The sequence below is a fragment of the Henckelia pumila genome, chromosome 4 (assembly GCF_033568475.1).
Source record: "Henckelia pumila isolate YLH828 chromosome 4, ASM3356847v2, whole genome shotgun sequence".
NCBI classification, from domain to species: domain Eukaryota; kingdom Viridiplantae; phylum Streptophyta; class Magnoliopsida; order Lamiales; family Gesneriaceae; genus Henckelia; species Henckelia pumila.
Window position 1 is genome coordinate 201755508 of NC_133123.1, and position 21823 is coordinate 201777330.

General features: G+C 39.1%; 2 protein-coding genes across 2 annotated transcripts; one reads left to right on the plus strand and one right to left on the minus strand.

Annotated features, from left to right (window-relative positions):
• The first annotated feature begins 3083 nt into the window (after window positions 1-3083).
• LOC140862617 (uncharacterized) lies at window positions 3084-8253 on the plus strand. The gene is made up of 8 exons (XM_073265649.1): window positions 3084-3120; window positions 3217-3352; window positions 3435-3519; window positions 3579-3837; window positions 3889-3953; window positions 4032-4128; window positions 4276-4673; window positions 8074-8253. The coding sequence occupies exons 1-8, from the start codon at window positions 3084-3086 to the stop codon at window positions 8251-8253; spliced, it is 1257 nt and encodes a 418-aa protein (XP_073121750.1).
• A 5333-nt stretch (window positions 8254-13586) lies between these two features.
• On the minus strand, window positions 13587-14653 carry LOC140862618 (uncharacterized). Its single transcript, XM_073265650.1, has 3 exons — window positions 14118-14653; window positions 13949-14022; window positions 13587-13879 (listed from the first exon to the last, which is right to left on the minus strand). The coding sequence occupies exons 1-3, from the start codon at window positions 14651-14653 to the stop codon at window positions 13587-13589; spliced, it is 903 nt and encodes a 300-aa protein (XP_073121751.1).
• Between the last annotated feature and the right edge of the window lie 7170 nt (window positions 14654-21823).

Sequence of the window (21823 nt, forward strand, 5' to 3'; positions counted from 1 at the left end):
GTAAGTAAGATGAGATAGTGAATAAAAAGAGATCACTATTATGAAACACATCTTATAGTCACTGTATATTCTAAACAGTTCCTAGTCAATTGAGCCGTCCGCTAATAAGGATAAGGATCGCTCGAGATTGAGACTAGCATTTGTGATGCCAAGTACCACGTTTCATTGGTAATGGACATGGAGATGTTCAAAGCATGCAAATGGATATTCATATGATGAATGATCGAACTACCCTATTCGGACTTTCCAAGTGGTTATTATTATTTGAGTGGATAAGTCCGCGATTTTGGTTGTACACCATTAGTCCTTACTACTTGAAACATCATTGAGACTCTATATGCTAGTACTGTACTTTGAATCATTTACCGACTCTATTGAGGTCATCAGGTGTCGGGATTGGGTACAGTTACGACACATATAGGAGTCAATGCTTTGTTGTCAAGGATTCACCACATACTTGCGAGTGTGGATATCCTATGCGATCTGAGGAGATATTAGTGTGACAAATCTCTGGCCAGAGTATATGATGTGCTTTAAGAAATGGTTTCCTAGTAGCACATGCGATGTCACTATTTGATTTTCAAGATTCATTGCATAGTTATTGAATCTCGAACGACTCTCGATGTATCAATGGTTGTTGATTCGATCGGGATATATGGATGAAGGGACCGTACTGTACGCTAACCAAAACCTGCTGGTTCTTGCAGACACTATCAGTGATACCTAGGGAATCATGGGGCGATGTTGCTAGACGCTCTTACCATGATTCGTTGGGTAAGTCGAAAATCATTGTTCCGAGTCACAAGGAGTTGTGAGCCCACGGCTAGCTGTATCTCTGAACCATTGAGGGTCACACAAGTAATGGATTACTAAACCCCGTTGAGATAGTTAAATTTAATGAAAGAGAAGTTGGACTTCTTAATTAAAGGGAGTGAAATTTCCTAAAATGACATATGGATGGGCATTTTTGGAAATCACTGAATTCGGATTCAGAAAAATTATCTTGACTTTAAAAGATACAGAAATGGTTTTTGTGCACATTGGTGAAATCAATTTATCAATCGGAGTCATGATGAATTTTATATTAATTTCGATAATAACAGGCTTGGCTTGTTGGGCTTAAGTTATGGATTATGGGCCCTAAGGAGTTAGTCTTAATATAATTATAACTTAATCTAGTCTAGAAATTATCTATAAATATATGTGTAGTGTTCGAAAATGAGAGGCATTCCATTCTTGCAATTTTCGAATTACACACAAATATTTTCAAGGGGTTTTTCGAAAATCCTCTACTCCCTATTGAGAAAATTCGGTCTGTGATTTTTTTGAAAAGTCACTTTCTGAATTGACAGATCAAATCTGTTTATTCTCTACGATAAACATCTGGTTGATTTCTAGTGCAATCAATCAGAGGGTTTCTGTTTTCTATTCGTGGACCTAATTCCGGAGATTGATCGAGCAAGTCATCGGTTCCCGGGATTTACAACAAGAGTAGATTAAATTCTGTTGGAGTCCATAATCAAGCTTTAGCTTGAAGAGGTAAAAATATTTAATTGTTAATTTATATTTTTACTTGCAAGATTTTAATCGTTAGGATTTGATACCCACGATATGGATCGTTCCATATCGAAAAATAAAATTTTTAAACTTCCGCTGCTTCGGGTATCACATCCGTGTGATCAGAGAACACGTGTTCCAACATTAAATACAACCGCTGGTGTTTGTATTGTCTAGATTCGTCAGTTTTACTAGTTTGATTGCTACTGTAGATTTAAATATGGATCGCTGGAATCCGGGTTAATTTATTGGTAAGGGTTAATTTAGAATGTTGTTTTCTAATTAACTAAAATTAAGGTAAAATAGGAATTTGATTTTTCAATGATGAATATTTAATAGGATTAATTATTTTTAGGGAATCGATGATTGAGTGTATGAATATCAAGAGTGTAGTCGAACGATACCAAGTCCCGTCTATTATTGATTTCTCCAGTTTAATTTTCAATCTTGCATGCTAGTGATTATATTTATTTTAATTGCTTAAAATTTTCAGTAGTTAATTTCAATCTCAAAACCCCCATTTTTGTTTATTTAGAACACATTAAATTTATCTTTCCTCGTGGGAACGATCCCTACTCGCATTACTACATTTTTCATTGTTTAATCTGAGTTGGGTTAGTTTGGGCGCGACATGACTAAGCGTTACCAAATTTTGGCGTCGTTGCCGGGGAACAGTGTTTAATTTATTGTGTTCTTTTATTTTTATTTTTATTTTTATTTTTACTTTCGTTTTTTTAGTCTATTTTCTTTTCCCCCTGTGCTACTTTGGTTTGTTCATGCTTTAAGGTGACTCTTCAAAAGAAGAATTTCCATACGATCCGGAGATAGACAAGACTTTCCATCGTTGGCAGAGAGAAGCTTGACAGAATTTGGAGGAGGACGAAAATCTATTCGAAGAACCTGAGGAAGAGATGGCTGCCAACACAAATCTAAGCCTGAGACAATTGGGCACTCCCGATCTGAACCATCTGCCCTTATGCATTACTTTTCCTACTTTAGAAGCTAATGCTACTTTTGAGTTAAAATCTGGGCTAATACATTTGTTGCCTTCTTTTCATGGTCTTGCAGGTGAGGACCCTAACAAGCACTTGATGGAATTTCATGTGGTTTGCACAAGTATGAAACCCCATGGAGTGACAGAGGAGCAGATCCAACTGAGAGCCTTTTCTTTCTCTTTGAAGAGTGCTGCTAAGGATTGACTATATTATTTACCCTCTGGATCCATCACGACTTGGACTGAGATGAAAAGAATTTTCCTGGAGAAGTACTTCCCAGCTTCTAGAGCAGCCAACATCAGGAAAGAGATCTATGGGATAAAGCAATACACCGGGGAATCACTTCATGAATATTGGGAGCGGTTAAAAAAGCTCTGTGCTAGCTGTCCGCAACATCAGATAAGTGAAAACCAATTAATCCAATTCTGATATGAAGGTTTGTTGCCTCATGATAGGAGTATGCTAGATGCGGCCAGTGGAGGAATTTTTATGGATAAAATGCGAGTACAAGCGAGAAATCTAATTGAGAACATGGCTGCCAATTCTCAGCAATTTGGCACGAACAGGAGTGATCCAGCACCCAGATGAGGCAATGAGGTAAATGTTTCTTCCCTTGAACAACAACTGATTGATCTGACGTCTCTTGTACGTCAAATGGCTGTAGGGAATGGACAGAATGTGAAAAAGTGTGGAATTTGTGCTGCAATGGGACATGAAACTGACATGTGTCCCACACTTCAAGAGGAATCTACTGAACAAGTCGATGCAGCAGGAGGATTTTCCGGGCCACCACAGCAGAAGTATGATCCTTACTAGAATACATTCAATCCAGGTTGGAAGGATCATCCCAACTTTAGCTATGGAAATCCTTCGATGAATCAGCCTGCACCTCACATACAACCGAATGCTCAAGCTTACAGGCCACCATATCATCCACAACAGCAGCGTCCTCAAGTTCCAACGCCTGGTGAGTTTCTAGAAAACATTGTTAAGGATCTTGTTACTAATACTGTAACTTTTCAACAGGAAACTCGAGCAAGTATCCAACAGTTAAACACTCAAATGAGGCAGTTGGAAACCGCAGTCAATAGGTTGGAGGCACTGAATTCGAACAGCTTACCATCACAGACAGTGGTGAATCCGAAGGATAATGTGAGTGCAATAACCTTGAGGAGTGGAAAGGAGTTGAAGATTCGTGAAGAGGCGGTTCAAGAACCGATAAAGGGTGAAGATAACAAGGAATCTAAGGTAGAGGAGAATGAGAAAATTCAAGAGGCACCAAGAGGTAAGTTTTCTCCTCTTTCTGAGTATAAACCTGTTGCCTCTTTTCCCTTAGCATTGAAAGAGTCTAGGAAGGATAAAGGAATTAAGGGGTTGTATGAAGTTTTTCGTAGATGTGAGGTGAATATTCCTTTATTAGATGCTATCAAACAAGTACCTCGCTATGCTAAATTTTTGAAAGAGTTGTGTACTGTGAAGAGAAAACACAAACTGAAGGGTTGTCATAAGGTGGAGCTAGGTGAGAATGTTTCTGCTGTAATTCAAAGAAAGGTACCCACAAAATGCAAAGACCCAGGTATGTTTTCTATTCCTTGTAAAATAGGAGATGTTCAGCTTGACACGACCATGCTAGATTTAGGAGCATCGATTAATGTTATTCCATACTCTGTTTATGCTTCCTTAAATTATGGGTCTTTGACTGAAACTGCAATCGTTATCCAAGTGGCTGATAGATCTACTATTTATCCTAGGGGTCTGTTAGAAGATGTTCTTGTGCAAGTTGGTAATTTGGTTTTTCCTGCTGATTTCTATGTTCTTGATATGAAAAACAATGATTTGGATAGTCCAATTTTGTTAGAAAGATCATTTTTGAAAACGTTGAAGTCCATCATAGATGTTAACAATGGCACTCTTACTATGGAGTTTGATGGGGAGATTGTTAAGTTTCATATTTTTGATACTCTGCAAATTCCTGATTGTGAAAGTGTTGTTAATAATCTTGATGCCATTAATCACTTGTCGCAAGAACACAAGGAAGTTGTGAATGAGGGTAAGTTGAAGGAAGTTATTGCACAACTTGCAAAAAATTCTATTGCTGAAATTTTTATCTCTGATTTGAAGGTATCTAAAACTGAGCTGAAACTTCCTCTGGATTGATCAAAAGGAATCTCCAAGAAATCAAAGCAGAGGAAGCATGGGACGAAATTAACTGAAAAATTTCTCAAGTGGGTGAAGGTGGACAAGGGAACTAGATATGAACCACCCTGAGGAACTGAAGCATGCAGTCGGGCCAACGACCGTAAACAAAGGCGCTGACTGGGAGGCTACCCATTGTTTTTTTCCCTTTTGTTTTGTTTGATTTTAATTATTGGTTTGATTTGCTTTTGTTTGCTTTTCGGAAAATAGAAAAAATCCAAAAATAATTTGAATTTTTTAGGGCTCAGAATTCGCAAGCTGTGGATGCTTTGTTGAGGAATCTCACATTGCACTTTGGCCTTGATCCGACTGCCATTCCTGCTGCGCTGCCATATCCTCTACGCTTCTCATTTCAGATTGCCGCTCCTGTTCCTCCGCCTTAAATTGAAGAGGAGGACGACGCCGATCGCTAGACCAGGAGAGTTCTGTTTTACATTATTGCATTGCATTTTGTAGTTCTTTGTTGTGTCTTGTGTTTGAGGCATTGAGGGCAATGCTTCATTTAAGTGTTGGGGGGGGGGGGGGGGTGTATTGCATTTGCATGCATGAGTGTTGCATTTGTTTGTGTTCCATTTTTGCTTTTCGTTTTTGCATTTCGTTTGTGTGTTTGTGTGTCGTATACATGAGTTGAGGATGAGATTGTTAGCCTATGATGATGAAGTTATGTTGAAAAATTGAAATTTTTTGGAAAATTTTACTCTTGATCCGATTTGAGAAACCGTAGGTTGTTTGTTGAATATTTCAAGCACGCTTGTTTAACCGGTGAATTGTAGCAATGTATTAGATATCGTGGTTGACTGTTGGACCATTGCATGACAATAGGTGTTTGTGGAACTTGATAGTGCTTGATTCTTGATGATTTTTTTTTTGATATGACATACACTTTCTTGGGCGCACCTTAGTTTTTTTTGTTTTATTAAAAAGAAAAACAATTTTTTGAAACCAATTAACTCCATCTGGGTTGCGAGCGAGATGTTTGAAATCCTATTCATCTTGTTTGTGGCTTAGTATGCGGGTAAAATGGGGTTAAAAATTTGAAAAGTTTTGAAATAACAATTCCATCCGGGATTGAAATGTGAATGAAATTCTATTCATTATTTCATAGCTAAGTTTGCGGACCTAATGGGATTGTAGTTCCATCCAGGCTATAGACGAGGGGATTGAAATTCAAATCCTATCTAGTTATAGCTAAGTATGCGGGTAATTAGTGGAACTTTAAAAATGTTTGGTGCAAAATCCGATGGTGCGTAATTATTCTCAAGGAAGTTGTGTTGTGTTGAAGGATTGTTGAGAGGAGGGTTCTTGATTGTGAGACTTACACTGAATTGTTTTAGGTTGGCGAACAGTCTTGAAACTTTGTCTTTTGAAGTTGCATGTAACTGGCACACGTTCGCATTCGACTGAAGGTATATCATTGATGATCGAGAGTACATGTGCACTTGTTTTTGTGAGAAGACTTTTCTGAGGCTATATTATGCATGACCGTCCTTACTTATGTGTTTGTTCTGTTTCATTTTGTTTTGCATGACTTACTCAAGGGCGAGCAAGGATTAAGTGTGGGGGCATTTGATAGTCGTGTTTTGTTTGCATATTTTGTTGTTATTTTGTTAGTAGTTTGCATGCATTTATTTGTTCTTGTTCATGTTTTATCTTAGTTTTGTCTTTTGCATGCATTTACATTCATAACATACTCCCGGGTTTAATGTGTAGGAGATATCAAGATGAAGAAAGAAAGGCAGAATGTTGGTGAATTTTCATGCGCTCGATCCCACGTACTCATAGGATCGAGCGCGACATCTGGATTATGAAGGCAGTGGGCAAGACATTTTTGATGCGCTCGAGCGGATGAACTGTAGTAACCCGTATTCGTAATTAACGATTAATGTGTAATTAGTCGTATGATCATGATTAGATTTAAGTAAAACATGATTAATGAGTTTTCTGTTGGATCGACTGACTTCGGAAACGAAATCAGAATGATCGAAAATGGCTCGGAAGGTCAGGCAGAACGGAAGCAACGTTCTAGGAATGGATGCAACGTTCGTGCCATCAGAAATGCGTCACTTCTTACGTACTTGACGGGACATTGGCACCATCGGAAGCAACGATGGGGAACAGAAGCAACGTTCGTCGGCAGAACAGACACAACGTTGTGCGTCTATAAATAGGGGGTCCGAGGCTCATTTGTGACTTGCACCATTCCTCTCTTCTCTCTGATTCCTTAGCCTTCTAACTCAGATCTAGGGAGATCTAGGCATCCTATTGGGACTCCGGAAGTGGCATAGCGATCTAGACGTCGTAGCAGAGCTATGGCCTAGTTTTGAGGCTATCGACAGCAAAGGGCTAGCGACGAACGCAGGTATAGCTTTGGCTTCATAAAAATATTTAGGAGTATGCTATAGCTTAGTTAAGGCTTTTAGAGATTAATTATTGATGTATGGGTAATTGCATTGTAGTAGCAGTAGACTGGACTAGTAGGCTTGGAGTGTGGACCAGCGGTACTAGGCTTTGTCTGTAGTGTTAGAGGTACGTAAGTACTGACCGAGATAGCCAACATTATATATTTGATTGTATGTTGCATGGGTATGTGCTATTTGTTTTATCATGTCTTAACATGTTTTTATCACCTTAGCACATGCACGATTTTACGTATGACTGTATCCTGAGAGATGTGAGTCATTGACAATCTCCATAGGGAACAGTGATCTCATATTGGATTCGAGTCAGGTATGACAGTTTCTATATGGGACTTGTATCCTGTTTTGGATTCGAGTTAGGATGGGGTTGGCTCAGCCCTAATAGAGAATATACGAGTACCCCGCGGAGTAGCTCTCTAGCCGATACTGTGTATTCCTGGCGCCTTTATCAAGTGTTTTACATGGGATTTTAAATCATCTGTGTGCGCATATTTGTATTTATATCAATGCTTTCGTATTGAGCGTAGTCGCTCACGCCCCTGTGTTTGGGTATTGTGGTGTACCTTGTGGCGGGGCAGGTTTGAGGCTGGATGGTCCAGACGGTTCTCAGCAGGGTTGAGGTACGGAGCGAGAGGCTCTAGAGGGTAGGGATTTGTTTACCCTGAACCTTCGATTTGGTTGTATAAGAGTATTATACACTTTCTACCGTCGGTTGTATTCTGCCGATCAGATTTGTTGTATTTTAATTATCCTCTTTTACGCTTCAATCATTATTATTGCGTGCGCTGTTATTAAACTCTGATTAGGTAGTGGATCCGGGTTAGGTCGCTACACTTTTTGGTATCAGAGCGCATTGCATTGGGAATTTTGTAAAGAGGATTAAGTTATTATCTGTTATTGTTCAACAGATGGCAGATTACGACGAGAGCCACGATAGTGAAGGCGGTGGTCGTTGGGGCGATCCGAATGATCGTATACGTTGTCGAGGTCAGCTTGAGGAGCGCAAGCGAGTGAGCATGCGCAGATTCAAAGAGGTTAATCCGAAGCCTTTGACCGGAGGGGAGACACCCGATGAGGCAGAGGATTGACTTGAGAGGATGGAGCAGTGCTTCCAGGAGTTCCGTTGCACTAACGAGGATAGGATGGAGATTCTTGCCTTCATGCTTGAGGGGCGAGTGAGGAAGTGGTGGAGATCTACTTCCGCACCATTTAGAGCAGCGAGAGGAGTAGCTACATGGACTGAGTTCCGTACGGCTTACCAGAGACATTATTTCCCTCCATCTCCCCGACAGGCAAAAGCCAGTGAGTTGCTGAGTCTTCGAAAGGGTACGATGACTATTGAGGAATACCTGCAGAAGTTCTTCGATCTGCTACCTTATTGTTCTCACATCACTGACAGTTCTGAGGCGAAGTTTGACCATTTCCTTCAGGGTCTGAACCCTGAGATTCATCGAATGGTTGCTGTGAGCAGTGATATGACCTACGAGATCTTGGTGGAACATTGTCACCAGGCGGAGGACAGTATCCGAAGGAACAGGGAACTCTTTTCTTCTTCCAGGTCTACGAGTTCTAGTTCTTTGGGGCCAAAGGGCCAGTCTTTCAAGAAGACAGGAGGTCCTTCTTCTTCTTCATCTATATCCGGGGGAGTGCATAATTTTGGTGGACAGAGACCAGCCTGATGTCGTCAGTGCAGACGCAGGCATCCTCCAGGACAGTGTGGTCGATCGACCAGTGCATGTTTTTAGTGTGGTCAGGAGGGTCACATGAAGAGGGATTGTCCGATGCTGATTGGGGGAGAGAGTGGTTCAGGAGGTTCTCAGGAATCTGTTCAGCCACCTCAGTATCAGCAGCCACCTTATCAGCAGCAATATCCGCAGCAGCACCAGCAGTCTCAGAGACAGCATACTCAGACTCCTTCCAAGGGTCATTCTTCTTTGAGGCCACGTGCCAGGGTCAGGTCTTTGCGCTTAATCAGGAACAGGAAGAGGCTGACAGTGATCGGATGATTGCAGGTACCTGTAGCTTATGTGGTTTTACTGCATATGTTTTGATTGATACTGGTGCATCGCAATCTTTTATCTCGGCACGTTTTGCTAAGAAGTATAGATTGCCGTTTGTTCCCTTAGACGTGTTGCTAGTGGTTTCTACTCCTATGGGTAGTGAGGTTTTAGCCAAGCGTCTAGTATTGGGTTGTGTTTTGGATTTTGAGGGGCATCAACTTAGTGCTAACCTAATGATTCTGCTTTAAGGGAGGAGATCTTATCGCAAGCTCACCGCAGTCGATTCTCTGTACATCCAGGCAGCATGAAGATGTATAAGGATCTTCGCACTCAATTTTGGTGGAAAGGGATGAAGCGCAGCGTTTATCAGTTTGTATCCCGATGCCTTGTGTGTCAGCAGGTCAAGGCAGAGTTTAGATGACCCGGAGGGTTACTTCACAGCTTAGAGATTCCTGAGTGGAAGTGGGAGCATGTGACGATGGATTTTGTCACCCACTTGCCTATGTCTTCCAGGAATTGTGATGCTATTTGGGTTGTCGTGGATCTATTATCTAAGTCGGCGAATTTTCTTCCCTATAACCGCGATTATACCTTTGATAGGATGGCACAATTGTACGTGCGGGAGATCGTTCGTTTGCATGGCATTCCGTTGAGTATTGTCAGCGATAGAGATCCGAGATTCATTTCGAGGTTCTAGGGTAGTTTCCAGCAAGACCTTGGTACTACTTTGAGCTTAAGTACAACTTATCATCCAGAGAAAGACGGTCAGTCCGAGCGTACTATTCGTACCTTGGAGGATATGCTTCGCACAACAGTGATGGATTTTGGTCCAGCGTGACACGATCATTTACCGTTGGTGGAGTTTGCTTATAATAATAGCTACCACAACAGCATTGGCATGGCACCATTTGAGGCTCTTTATGGACGCCGTTGTCGTACACCTTTGTTTTGGGACGAGGTTGGCGAGCGTCAGGTTGAGGGTCCTCAGATGATTCAGTAGATGATTGATGCAGTAGAGTTGATCCAACGCAGGATTAAGGCAGCCCAAGATCGACAGGCTAGCTACGCGAACACTCACCGCAGGCCACTTCATTTTGAGGTAGGAGAGTATGTATTCTTGCGTGTGTCACCTTTTCGAAAGGTGATGAGGTTTGGTCGCAAGGGTAAGTTGTCACCGAGATTTATTCGTCCTTTCAAGATTCTCGAGAAGGTCGGGGACGTGGCTTATCGTCTAGCTTTGCCATCGAATCTTTCAAAGATTCATGATGTGTTTCACGTGTCTTTGTTGAGACAGTACGTGGCAGATCAGTCGCACATCTTGTATCCGACTGAGGTGCAACTAGATCAGGATTTGTCATATGTGGGGAAACCTCTCAGGATTCTTGACAGGAAGGACAAGGTGCTTCGTAGCAAGCGCATACCATTGGTAATGGTACACTGGCAGCGCAGAGGTAGAGAGGAAGCTACTTGGGAGTTGGAGAGTCGGATGTTAGCCGAGCATCCCGAGTTGTTTTGAGATTTTGTACTTATTTGTATCGAATGTATATTTGTTCAATTGTAATAATAGCGTTCCTGTTGAGTTTCGTAATTTTTTTCCTCTGACTCTAATTTCGAGGACGAAATTTCTTAAGTTGGGTAATTAGTCGTATGATCATGATTAGATTTAAGTAAAACATGATTAATGAGTTTTCTGTTGGATCGACGGACTTCGGAAACGAACTCAGAATGATCGGAAATGGCCCGAAAGGTCAGGCAGAACGGAAGCAATGTTCTAGGAACGGATGCAACGTTCGTGCCATCAGAAATGCGTCACTGCTTACGTAATTGACGGGACGTCGGCACCATCGGAAGCAATGATGGGGAACGGAAGCAACGTTCGTCGGCAGAACGGACGCAAAGTTCCCGAATGGACGCAACGTTGTGCGTCTATAAATAGGGGGTCCGAGGCTCATTTGTGACTCGCACCATTCCTCTCTTCTCTCTGATTCCTAAGCCTTCTAACTCAGATCTAGGGAGATCTAGGCATCCTATTGGGATTCCGGAAGTGGCATAGCGATCTAGACGTCGTAGCGGAGCTATGGCCTAGTTTTGAGGCTATCGACAGCAAAGGGCTAGCGATAGTTAAGGCTTTTATAGATTAATTATTGATGTATGGGTAATTGCATTGTAGTAGCAGTAGACTGGACTAGTAGACTTGGAGTGTGGACCAGCGGTACTAGGCTTTGTCTGCAGTGTTAGAGGTACGTAAGTACTGACCGAGATAGCCAGCATTATATATTTGCATGCATGTTGCATGGGTATGTGCTATTTGTTTTTATCATGTCTTAGCATGTTTTTATCGCCTTAGCACATGCACGATTTTACGTATGACTGCATCCTGAGAGATGTGAATCATTGACAGTCTCCATAGGAAACAGTGATCTCATGTTGGATTCGAGTCAGGTATGACAGTTTCTATATGGGACTTGTATCCTGTTTTGGATTCGAGTCAGGATGGGGTTGGCTCAGCCCTAATAGAGAATATACGAGTACCCCGCGGAGTAGCTCTCTAGCCGATACTGTGTATTCCTGGCGCCTTGAGCAAGTGTTTTACATGGGATTTTAAATCATCTAGGTGCGCATATTTGTATTTATATCATTGCTTTCGTATTGAGCGTAGTCGCTCACGCCCCTGTGTTTGGGTATTTTGGTGTACCTTGTGACGGGGCAGGTTTGAGGCTGGACGGTCCAGACGATTCTCAGCAGGGTTGAGGTACGGAGCGAGAGGCTCTAGAGGGTAGGGATTTGTTTACCCTGAACCTTCGATTTGGTTGTATAAGAGTATTATACACTTTCTACCGTCGGTTGTATTATGCCGATCAGATTTTTTGTATTTTAATTATCCGCTTTTACGCTTCAGTCATTATTATTGCGTGCGCTATTATTAAACTCTGATTAGGTAGTGGATCCGGGTTGGGTCGCTACATGAACTCATGTGATCGAGCGCAGCCGAGGAGATTTCAAAACAGTGAGAAGGCATTTTTTAGTGCGCTCGAGCGGACGTACTCATGCGCTCGAGCGCGCTAGTCTGTTCGGAAAAGAAATTTTATTTTTAGAAACTCTTTTATTTTGGTCTCTAGGCTTTATTAGACTTTTAATTCTATTTTTGAGGGATAATTATCAGACTTTGACATTCTCTCTTGGAGGCTAGGTATTATTTTCCATCTCTCTCTCAAGTTTTCTTCTCTTCTTTTGAATTTTTCTTGAGTTTTTTATGAATCGTTGTAATTAACTTTTATACTTGGTTGAGGGAGACAAAACATTGATATAATTTATTCATGAGATTCAATTTGCAATATTTAATTCTTATTAAGTATCAATATTTGATCTATTTTATTTCATGGTTGTATGTGAGATGTTAGGATTGGCCATCTTAGGATTTTGTTTTGCAAACTATAGCTAAATTAGAATTCAAATCTGTAATTGTTTGAATTAACTAATTTGCGAAGCAACTACGTGTGATATTTTCTGCTGTTGAATTTATTAATTCGTAGGATCAACTATTGACTAGGCTAAATACAACCGCTGATATTTGTGTTGTCTAGGTTCGTCAGTTTTACTAGTTTGAATGCTACTGTAGATTTAAATCTGGATCGCTGGAATCCGGGTTAATTTATTGGTAAGGTTTAATTTAAAATATTATTTTCTAATTAACTAAAATTAAGATGAAATAGGAATTTGATTTTTCAATGACGAATATTTAATAGGATTAATTATTTTTAGGGAATCGATGATTGAGTGAATGAATATTAAGGGTTTAGTCGACCGATACCAAGTCTCGTCTATTATTGATTTCTCCGATTTAATTTTCAATCTTGCATGCTAGTAATTATATTTATTTTAATTGCTTAAAATTTTCAGTAGTTAATTTCAATCTCAAAACCCCCCTTTTTGTTTATTTAGAACACATTAAATTTATCTTTTCTCGTGGGAACGATCCCTACTCGCACTACTACATTTTTCATTGTTTAATCTGAGTTGGGTTAATTTGGGCGCGACACGACTAAGCGTTACCAACCCCCCCTCCCCCCAAAACTTAAAATGTGCATTGTCCTCACTGTACAAAAGTAAAATAAAACCAAGAACACGTACTTGGGCACCGAGCATCAGTACTCGACACCATCTTACTCATTCAATACTTTTCTTTAGGGGTAACTCTTAAACTCTTCATCGCTTCACATTTTCACCTACACAACTCAAAATAATTATCAATGCCTAGTCTCATCATGCACAAAATAAAATAAAATAAATTGAAAGAGAATAAAGTAAAGCAAATAAAAAAAAGCTGACTTGGGTTGTCTACCTAGAAGCACTTAGTTTATAGTCCATAGCCCGACTGTCACAAATTCTAGCCCGGTTCCACTTTGTTGGAGGTCTTTCCCTTATTTTTCATCCTCCAGACATACTCTTCTTATTGGTACCGGTAAATCAGCCCCCCTTTGCAATTTTACTGCACTAAAAATTTCTGCACGATAGCTTCCCATCCTTTCTGCCGGTTTGATCATGAACACCTTCTCCATGGATGGAGTTCCAACCTCCTTGAACACATTAAAAATCACCTTCTCGCCATCTACACCCATCGTCAACTCACCTTTCTTTATATCTATCTTGGCATCTGCAGTAGCCAAGAAAAGTCTCCCCAATATCAAAGGCATATTTTTATCCTCCTCCATATCTAACACAACAAAATACGCAGGAAATATAAATTTATTTATTTTTACCAAAACATCCTCGATGATTCTACGCGGATATGTAAGAGATCTATCGGCTAGCTGCAATGCGATCGTCGTAGGCTTCACCTCGCCAAGTCCTAAGCTCCTGAAAATAGACAAGACATCAAATTAATGCTAGATCCTAAATCACGAAGTGCTTTATTAAAATTAGAAGAACCAATAGTGCAAGGAATTTTAAACCTTCCTGGATTCTTTAATTTTTGTGGTATCTTATTTTGCAATATCGCACTGCACTCTTCAGTCAAGTTCACTGTCTCAAACTCTTCCAATTTCCGCTTCCTAGACATTACCTCTTTCAAAAATTTGACATAGTTCGACATTTGCAGTAAAGTATCGGCGAACGAAATGTTAATGTGAAGTTTCTTGAAAATCTCCAAAAATTTTGTAAACTGCTCATCCAATGCCTGTTTCTTGAACCTCTGTGGGTATGGAAGCTGTGGCTTATACATCAATTTTGGCTTAGGTTCACTTTTTTTCTCCTCAACATTCTTCTCAATTTCGGTCTCAATTTCAGAACTTTTGACCTTCTTTTCCTCTACTGAATTTTCGGTCTTCTCAGATTTTTCACTCTCAGCCCCTACTCGTTTTCCACTTCGCATCTCTATGACCTTGCAATGTTCTATGGGATTCACCTTAGTATTGCTGGGAAAATGGCCTCTGCTGTTATCTTTCAATGCATTCGCCAACTGCCCAATTTGTTTCTCCATAGATTTCATTATAGCACCCATGTTGACCACATGTGTATCCAAACTATCAAGAAGATTTTCAGTTCTCTCCTCTTACTAGATTCAGCAACAAAAGTGCTCACCACATCTTCCAATGACGGCTTTCCTTTACCCTTGTTTGTATTGAACCCCGAAGGAAGATTCAACACATTTTGATTGTTGGCATATGAAATGTTTTCATGATTACGTAAGCCATGGTGGTAAGTATTGGAAACAGAATTATCTTGATAGCCTCCATAACCATTAATATTTATGTAGTTAACTTCTTTCAGAGGATGTGACTCTTCAATGGCAACTGATACACCTTCTGAATCCGATATGCTCATTTTTTTTCAATGCAACCACTTGTGTAGTCAAGGCAGATAGTTGGGCAGAAATAGAAGTAAGAGGATCAACTGCATAAACTCAGGCAGATTTCTGGACTCCCATTCTCTCAAATGTCCATTGAAAACTATTAATAGTCATCTGTTCTAGCATATCATGGGCCTGAATAGGGTCTTTAGAAAAAATTGTACCTCCAGCAGCAGAGTCCACCGACATCCATGTAGGCGTATTTAACCCATTATACCCAATCTGCAAAAATTATGGTTAGGACAACGCCTCAATAAATCTTTATACATTTCCCATGCTTCATTTAGCTTCTCCGCTTCAAGCTGCCTGAAAGTGCTGATCTTAATCTTCAGTTGGGTGGACTTGGCAGGTGGAAAATACTTTGCTAAAAATTTGACCGCCATGTCCTCGCAAGTGGTTATACTTCCTAATGGCAACGACTGCAACCAACTCCTAGCCTGGTCCCTGAGAGAAAATGAAAACAAACGTAAGCGAATACTCCTCGGCAGCGGCGCCAAAAACTTGTTGCATAATTTTATGCCCGTAAGTGCACGGTGTCAAGTTTTAATATATGATGAGCAGTGTTCCTAAAGGCACCGTCTAGACCTTCCTAGGCGTTTCCTAGACGCTAGGCGGTTGCCTACCGCCTCGCTTTCTTGCTATGCTATGCCTCTAGGCGTTGCCCGCCTAATCTCCCGCCTAGACGGCGTCCAAGCCGCCTAGGATGGCAGAAATTCACCTAGGCAGACAGAAATCCGCCTAAGCGGTTACTATTTTCATGAGTATAATTTTTAATAAAACAACAGAGGAGAAGAAATAACAGAAGGGAGGATGAAACTTCTTTCTTCGATGCCCTTCATTCCGTACATTAAGCTATATATATATGTTTCTTACAACTTACAAACTAACGAATAATACTGACAAACTTCGCACTAAGCACTTATACCCCACTAAACTCTCCACTATACACATAGTTAATTACATTAAAAATAAGAAAACTAAATAAACATCTAAGTCTCAAACTTCCGATTAATAGCCCAGCCTTCTATTTGTGTATGCATGCTGACACGTATCATTTTTTTATTAAAAAAATTAAAAATCAAAAACTAAAAAAGAGAAGCGAAGTGAGAAACAAACACAGAAAGAAAGAAGAAGCGCAGAAAATAAAGTCAAGAGAAAAATTAAATCTCATATTACATATGAAGACTTGATATCTATTAATATTTATGTTCTTATTATTGTTGTTGTTGTTATTATTATTAAAATTTTATAAGATTTGCGTACAAAAACTGAAAAACTTAAGACATAAAAATTATATTTTATAGTAAAACTCATGAATATTCCAAGTTATTTATTATTTAGGTTTAGAAAAAAACCGCATAGGTCCCGCCTAGGCGGCTAAGCGCTAGGCGGTGGGTCGTCGTCCGCCTACCGCCTAGCGCTTTTTAGAACATTGATGATGAGTAGAGTATCGATCCCACGAGGAGTAATATTGAAAATTAATTAGTACTTGTAATTAGAATAGTCTAAAATTTATCTAGAAAATTAAATAAATTTTTTGGTTTTCAACTTAAATAAATTCAGAAAATTTTAGCAAATCTCACACACAACTTCAAAAAATATCAATGAGATAAAATGGTCTAGAGGTTCAGATTTCACCTGGTTTCAACAACAACTACTCCTAATTAAATTATTTTCATGAATTCTATTCAATTAATAGCCAAGAACACTTAATTATATTATTTTCCTCTCTCGAACAACAAATAATGTGTATCAACTAAGAATCAATTCCAATATCCCTATTAAAATTTTAGTATTAGTGATAAATATAAAAGTATAATTTATAATAAAACAATGTTCTTCCTAAAAGCTCTGTTAACGTTATATACTCTTCCGAGCTATATAAACAATTAACAGTGTATTTTATTGGCCTTATTCAAAATCTTCTCTCCCGACCAATGATTTCGAATAAATATAACAATTCAATTAGTGATTAAGTAGTTGAAAAGACAATCAAATCTAGAAAAAACAATTAATCTAGGAGAATTCAATCAAATAAAAATCGAAAGTTACACCAGGTTTCATCGTCCCTCTAGACTAATAAAAATTAATTCATGACCAAATTCTGATAAACAAAATTCATGTTTTCAATTCTAAACATCAAATCAATAATAAAAAGCTCAAAAGATAGATAAAAAATCCGAATATTCGACATCGTAATCGGCCGATCGATCTTCTTATTTGTTCTTGAAGCTCTTCACGTTCCTTTCCCAGAATTTTCCTATCCAAATTCACGATCAAGCTCTCTCTCAATTTCTCTTGTGTTGTGCGGCGGCTGCTTCCTCAATTATGTGCATCCAAGTCCTTTTTATATGAGTTTCCAATCTAATAAATAAAATCTCACGAAAGTCCTAAGGTTTTCTTTCCGAAAAATCAAAATATCTGACTTTCGCGGTGGCGCCGGCGCACAGTAGAAGGGCGCGGGCGCGCATGAGCTTAGAATTTTCACTTTTTTTCATGTCCAAGACAGCGCGGGAGCGCATGCCTCTCGCATGTACTATACTGCAGCGCGCGACAATTTTCAAAAAATCATATCTCATAATTTAACCGTCGGATTGTGCTGAAATTTTGACAGCAGCTTCAAACATCTTAAAATTTATTATGAACGGTGGAGATTGGATTTTGATGTCTAAAAAATTCCCAATAATTTTCTGAAGTTGCTGCTTCGTATTTCATCTTTTCGCTTCTTCTTGGTATTTTTTCTCCAATCCTTGCATTTCACAAAAACAACAACAAATATACATAAAATCCACTCGATACATCACAAAATTCAAGTAAAATCATATATAAATTAAGTGCATAAATTTCACTTATCAGTATACTCATATTTATGTAATGGACGTTAGTCGCTCACATCATTGGTGTTATCTTGGACACCCCATTCCATGGGACATGTCTCAGGTTGGACGGAGCAAGTGGATCAAGGTAGGGTTAGATGCAGGTACAGGAGCTGCTGTGAGCTTATGTACTTGCAGTCAGTTGTATGTTGTAAATACTTATGTAAAAATACATTTGGGTTTTATTACTGGTTGTATTCCGCTGATTTATTTTGTAGTAGGTTTTTAAGTTTTCGCGATAAACTCTGTTGTTATAATAAGTGTTTCTATATTAAGCTAATTGTATGCTTAATACTGCTAGTTAGTAGGTGGTCTAGTCTGAGTCACCACATTTATGATATCAGAGCATGCATAATATTTTGAGACTTAGCATGATAGTTGGGATTAATGCATGTTAATCTTTCAAAATAATGGCTGGACAAGGATAAGAACCACATGGTGTTATATGCCCAATGGAAGCAGGGGGTGCACATGGACATATTTATAGACACGATCACCATCATGAGGGTCGACTTTGTTTCTTCATGCATAAGTTCTTGCAGATTGGACCTAAGCCACTGGTGTGTGGCTAAACCCTTGAAGCGGCGGAAGATTGGCTGGAACGTTTGGAGAGTAGCTTTCAAGACTTTGACTACTCCGAAGAGCACAATATGGAGGCCATGAACTTTCTATTAGAGGGACATGCCAAGAAGTTGTGGAAATCCAAATATGCTCAATTGCTTCTGGAGAAAGGCCAGACATTATGGGATGATTTCTGTCAGACTTTTATGAAATTATATTTTCCTCCAGCTCTCCGATAGACTAAATCCATAGAGCTACTGAAGTTGAGACAAGTATCTGTGAACATCGATGAATATCAGCAGAAGTTCATCGACTTTTTGTCATTCTGTCCCCACATCAATGTAAGTTCCGATGCCAAATATGATCATTTATTGAAGGGCCTCAACCAAAATATCTTTGATCGGATCACTGTTTGTGATGATCCGAAATCTTACGATACTCTGGTGAATCTATGCCATCAGGCAGAGATAAGCGTGAATCATGCCAATGCACTTCTATGTACTCAGCCCAGTGGATCACTTGGACCCCGTGCTCAATCTTTCAAGATGCAGGGTTCTACCTCTACTTCTAGTTTTTCTTGTTCTCATTCTGATTTGGTAAGAAGAATAAGGAGGGGTGTTGTGATCACTGTGCAAGGGCGGAGGCACGCTTAGTGCCACCCAGGCTTTAGCCCGGGTGGCCCATTTTCAAAATTTTTTTTAATGTATTATATATATTTTTTGAAATATTTTTTTGTATTATTTTTGGACAAATGTTATATTAGCCCGGGTAGACAAATTTAAAAAATTAAATAGCCCACATGTAGCCCACTTAAAAAATATTAAATAGCCCATATGTATCAAAATTGGGATTTTTCGTCTTTGTCATCTTGATTAGATTTGATTAAATTTAACTTTCATCTATGTCAATCTCCGTCTTTTAAATAATATTTCCACTTCTATAATGTAGATTTCTTCTTGCTGAGTAATTTTTTTATGCTTTGTGATATTGCTTTATTTTAAAATTGACTGCATTGCAATAAAATAATTTTTTTATAATTGCAATTTTTGATTTCATAAAAAAATTTAATGGTTTGTTCGGTTCAACTTTCTATTTATATTACATTATGCATCGCGCTGATCGTATATTGCTGAATGATGTCATATTGAAAACAAATTTGAATTGTGATATCAGTCAAAAAAATTTAAATCTTAAATACGATTCCATAAAAAATTATCCAAGATTTTATTAATGAAATTTTTTTTAAGACTACAATGAAAAGTATCTTATTCATCGTTTTAATTCTTATGCATTATTTTTTGTTCCTCGTTAAAAATTCTAGCTCGGGTGGATTTCAGATCCTGGCTCCGCCATTGTCACTGTGGGAGAAAACACCCAACTTAGAAATTTCGTAGGGCATCTGGTGCATGTTTTATCTGCGATGAGAAAGGGAATCTGTGGAGGGACTGTCCTACTCGGATAGGAGGCACTAGTTCTGGAGCTACTATTGGATCCCAGGCTTCTGTCCAACCACGCCAGCCGCCAACACAGCTGAGCACTTCTAATCTGCGATCGAGCTCAAGGAAAAGTGTACGCTCTCAACCAGGACCAGGAAAATGCGGAGAGTGGCCGCATGATATCATGTATTTTCTTGTTATGTGGCATACATGCTCTTGTTTCAATAGATACTGGTGCATCATATTCATTCATCTTGAGTCGTTTTGTCAAGAGATTTCAGTTGTCTTATGTATCCCTAGACATTTACTTAGATGTCTCTACTCCCATGGGTAAGGAGATAATCACTAGACGTCTAGTGATGAGTTGTCTTCTAGAATTTGAGGGACATTTCTTGACTGCTAACCTGATGATATTAGCAATTTCCGACTTTGAATGTATATTGGGAGTAGATATGCTGACGTTGTATCATGCTATTGTGGATTGTCACCAACGATTGGTACAGTTACAGTTAGATGAGGGTGACACTTGGTTTTTTTATGGTGTGGAAGCGCGATCTCCGATGCCTCTTGTGTCGGCTCTGAAGGCTTGTCGTATCTTAGGGTCTAACAGGGAAAGCTACCTCATCTACGCTATAGATACCACCCCCACCAGCCATGGTATTGAGCATATACCAGTAGTTAGCAAGTTTCTCAATGTTTTTTCCTCACGAGATTCCTAGTATTTCTCTAATTCATGAGGTGAAATTTGACATTGAATTATTGCCAGGAATTGAACCAATATCTATAGCACCGTATCGTCTGGCTCCGTCAGATATGCGGAAGTTCAAACAGTAGTTGCAAGATCTGCTAGAGAAGAGATATATCTGTCCGAGTGTATCCACATAGAGAGCATCAGTTCTATTTGTCAAAAATAAAGATGGCTCGATGCGGTTGTGTATTGATTACAGACGAATGAAAGTGTAACGCCCGGAAATTCGCTTACGTAAACCCGCATGCATAATTAGGGGATTTAATGATTTAAAAATAAGTTAAAAAGTGGTTAAATGATTTTATGTGCTATTATGTGTATTATGCGATTTATTTGCATGTTTTAAATGTTATTATAGCATTTAACCCGTTATTATGAAATTATGAATTTATTTGAGAAATGTATTTTTCATCGCGTTGACGGGACCTTGGACGAACGAGATAGAGATTTTTCACCCAAAATATTTTATTGAGATTTCATGGGCCATAAATTATTATTTTAAGATTTTATTTTCAGAAAATAGAAGTTTTAATATATATATATATATATATATATATATATATATATGTATAGAAGCTCGTTTTTCACTAAAATAAGCTATTTTAAAGATTTTTAATAGGCCTTAAAAAGCCCTTAAACTTACATTTCAAGATTTATACATTAATTATCAGATTTTTAGTGGGTTTTATTGGGTTGAGTATTTTAATTAATTAGGAGAACCCAACACATTAATCCACCAACAAATATAAAAGTTTTAGCCTCATTTTTACCCTAATTCACGTTGAACATCAGACCCCTCACCACTAGAGACGACACACACACCAAGAACACACACTCACGTTGGTTGAAGAAAATTTGAAGGTTCCAAGTTCCGTTCGTCCCGAACAACCGAGTACGCGACGTTTCTTGTGTTTCCGAGCGTATACACGCAAAGACACGTTTGATTCCTTTATTTTTCAACCCATTATATCATATACTCACTGTATTTACATGATTTAATCGTGTGTTTACAACATGCATCACTGAGGTTTATGATTCTCACATTATCATGCATGAGTTCTTGAGCAGTCCACGTTTTTTATGCTTTCTCTCATAATTTCTCACGTTTTTCTGCTAAGGCACGTTCTGGACCGCTAGCCCATGTATTTTGGGTTGAGTTAGAGACCCTAGGGTAGATTCATGTGGTGGC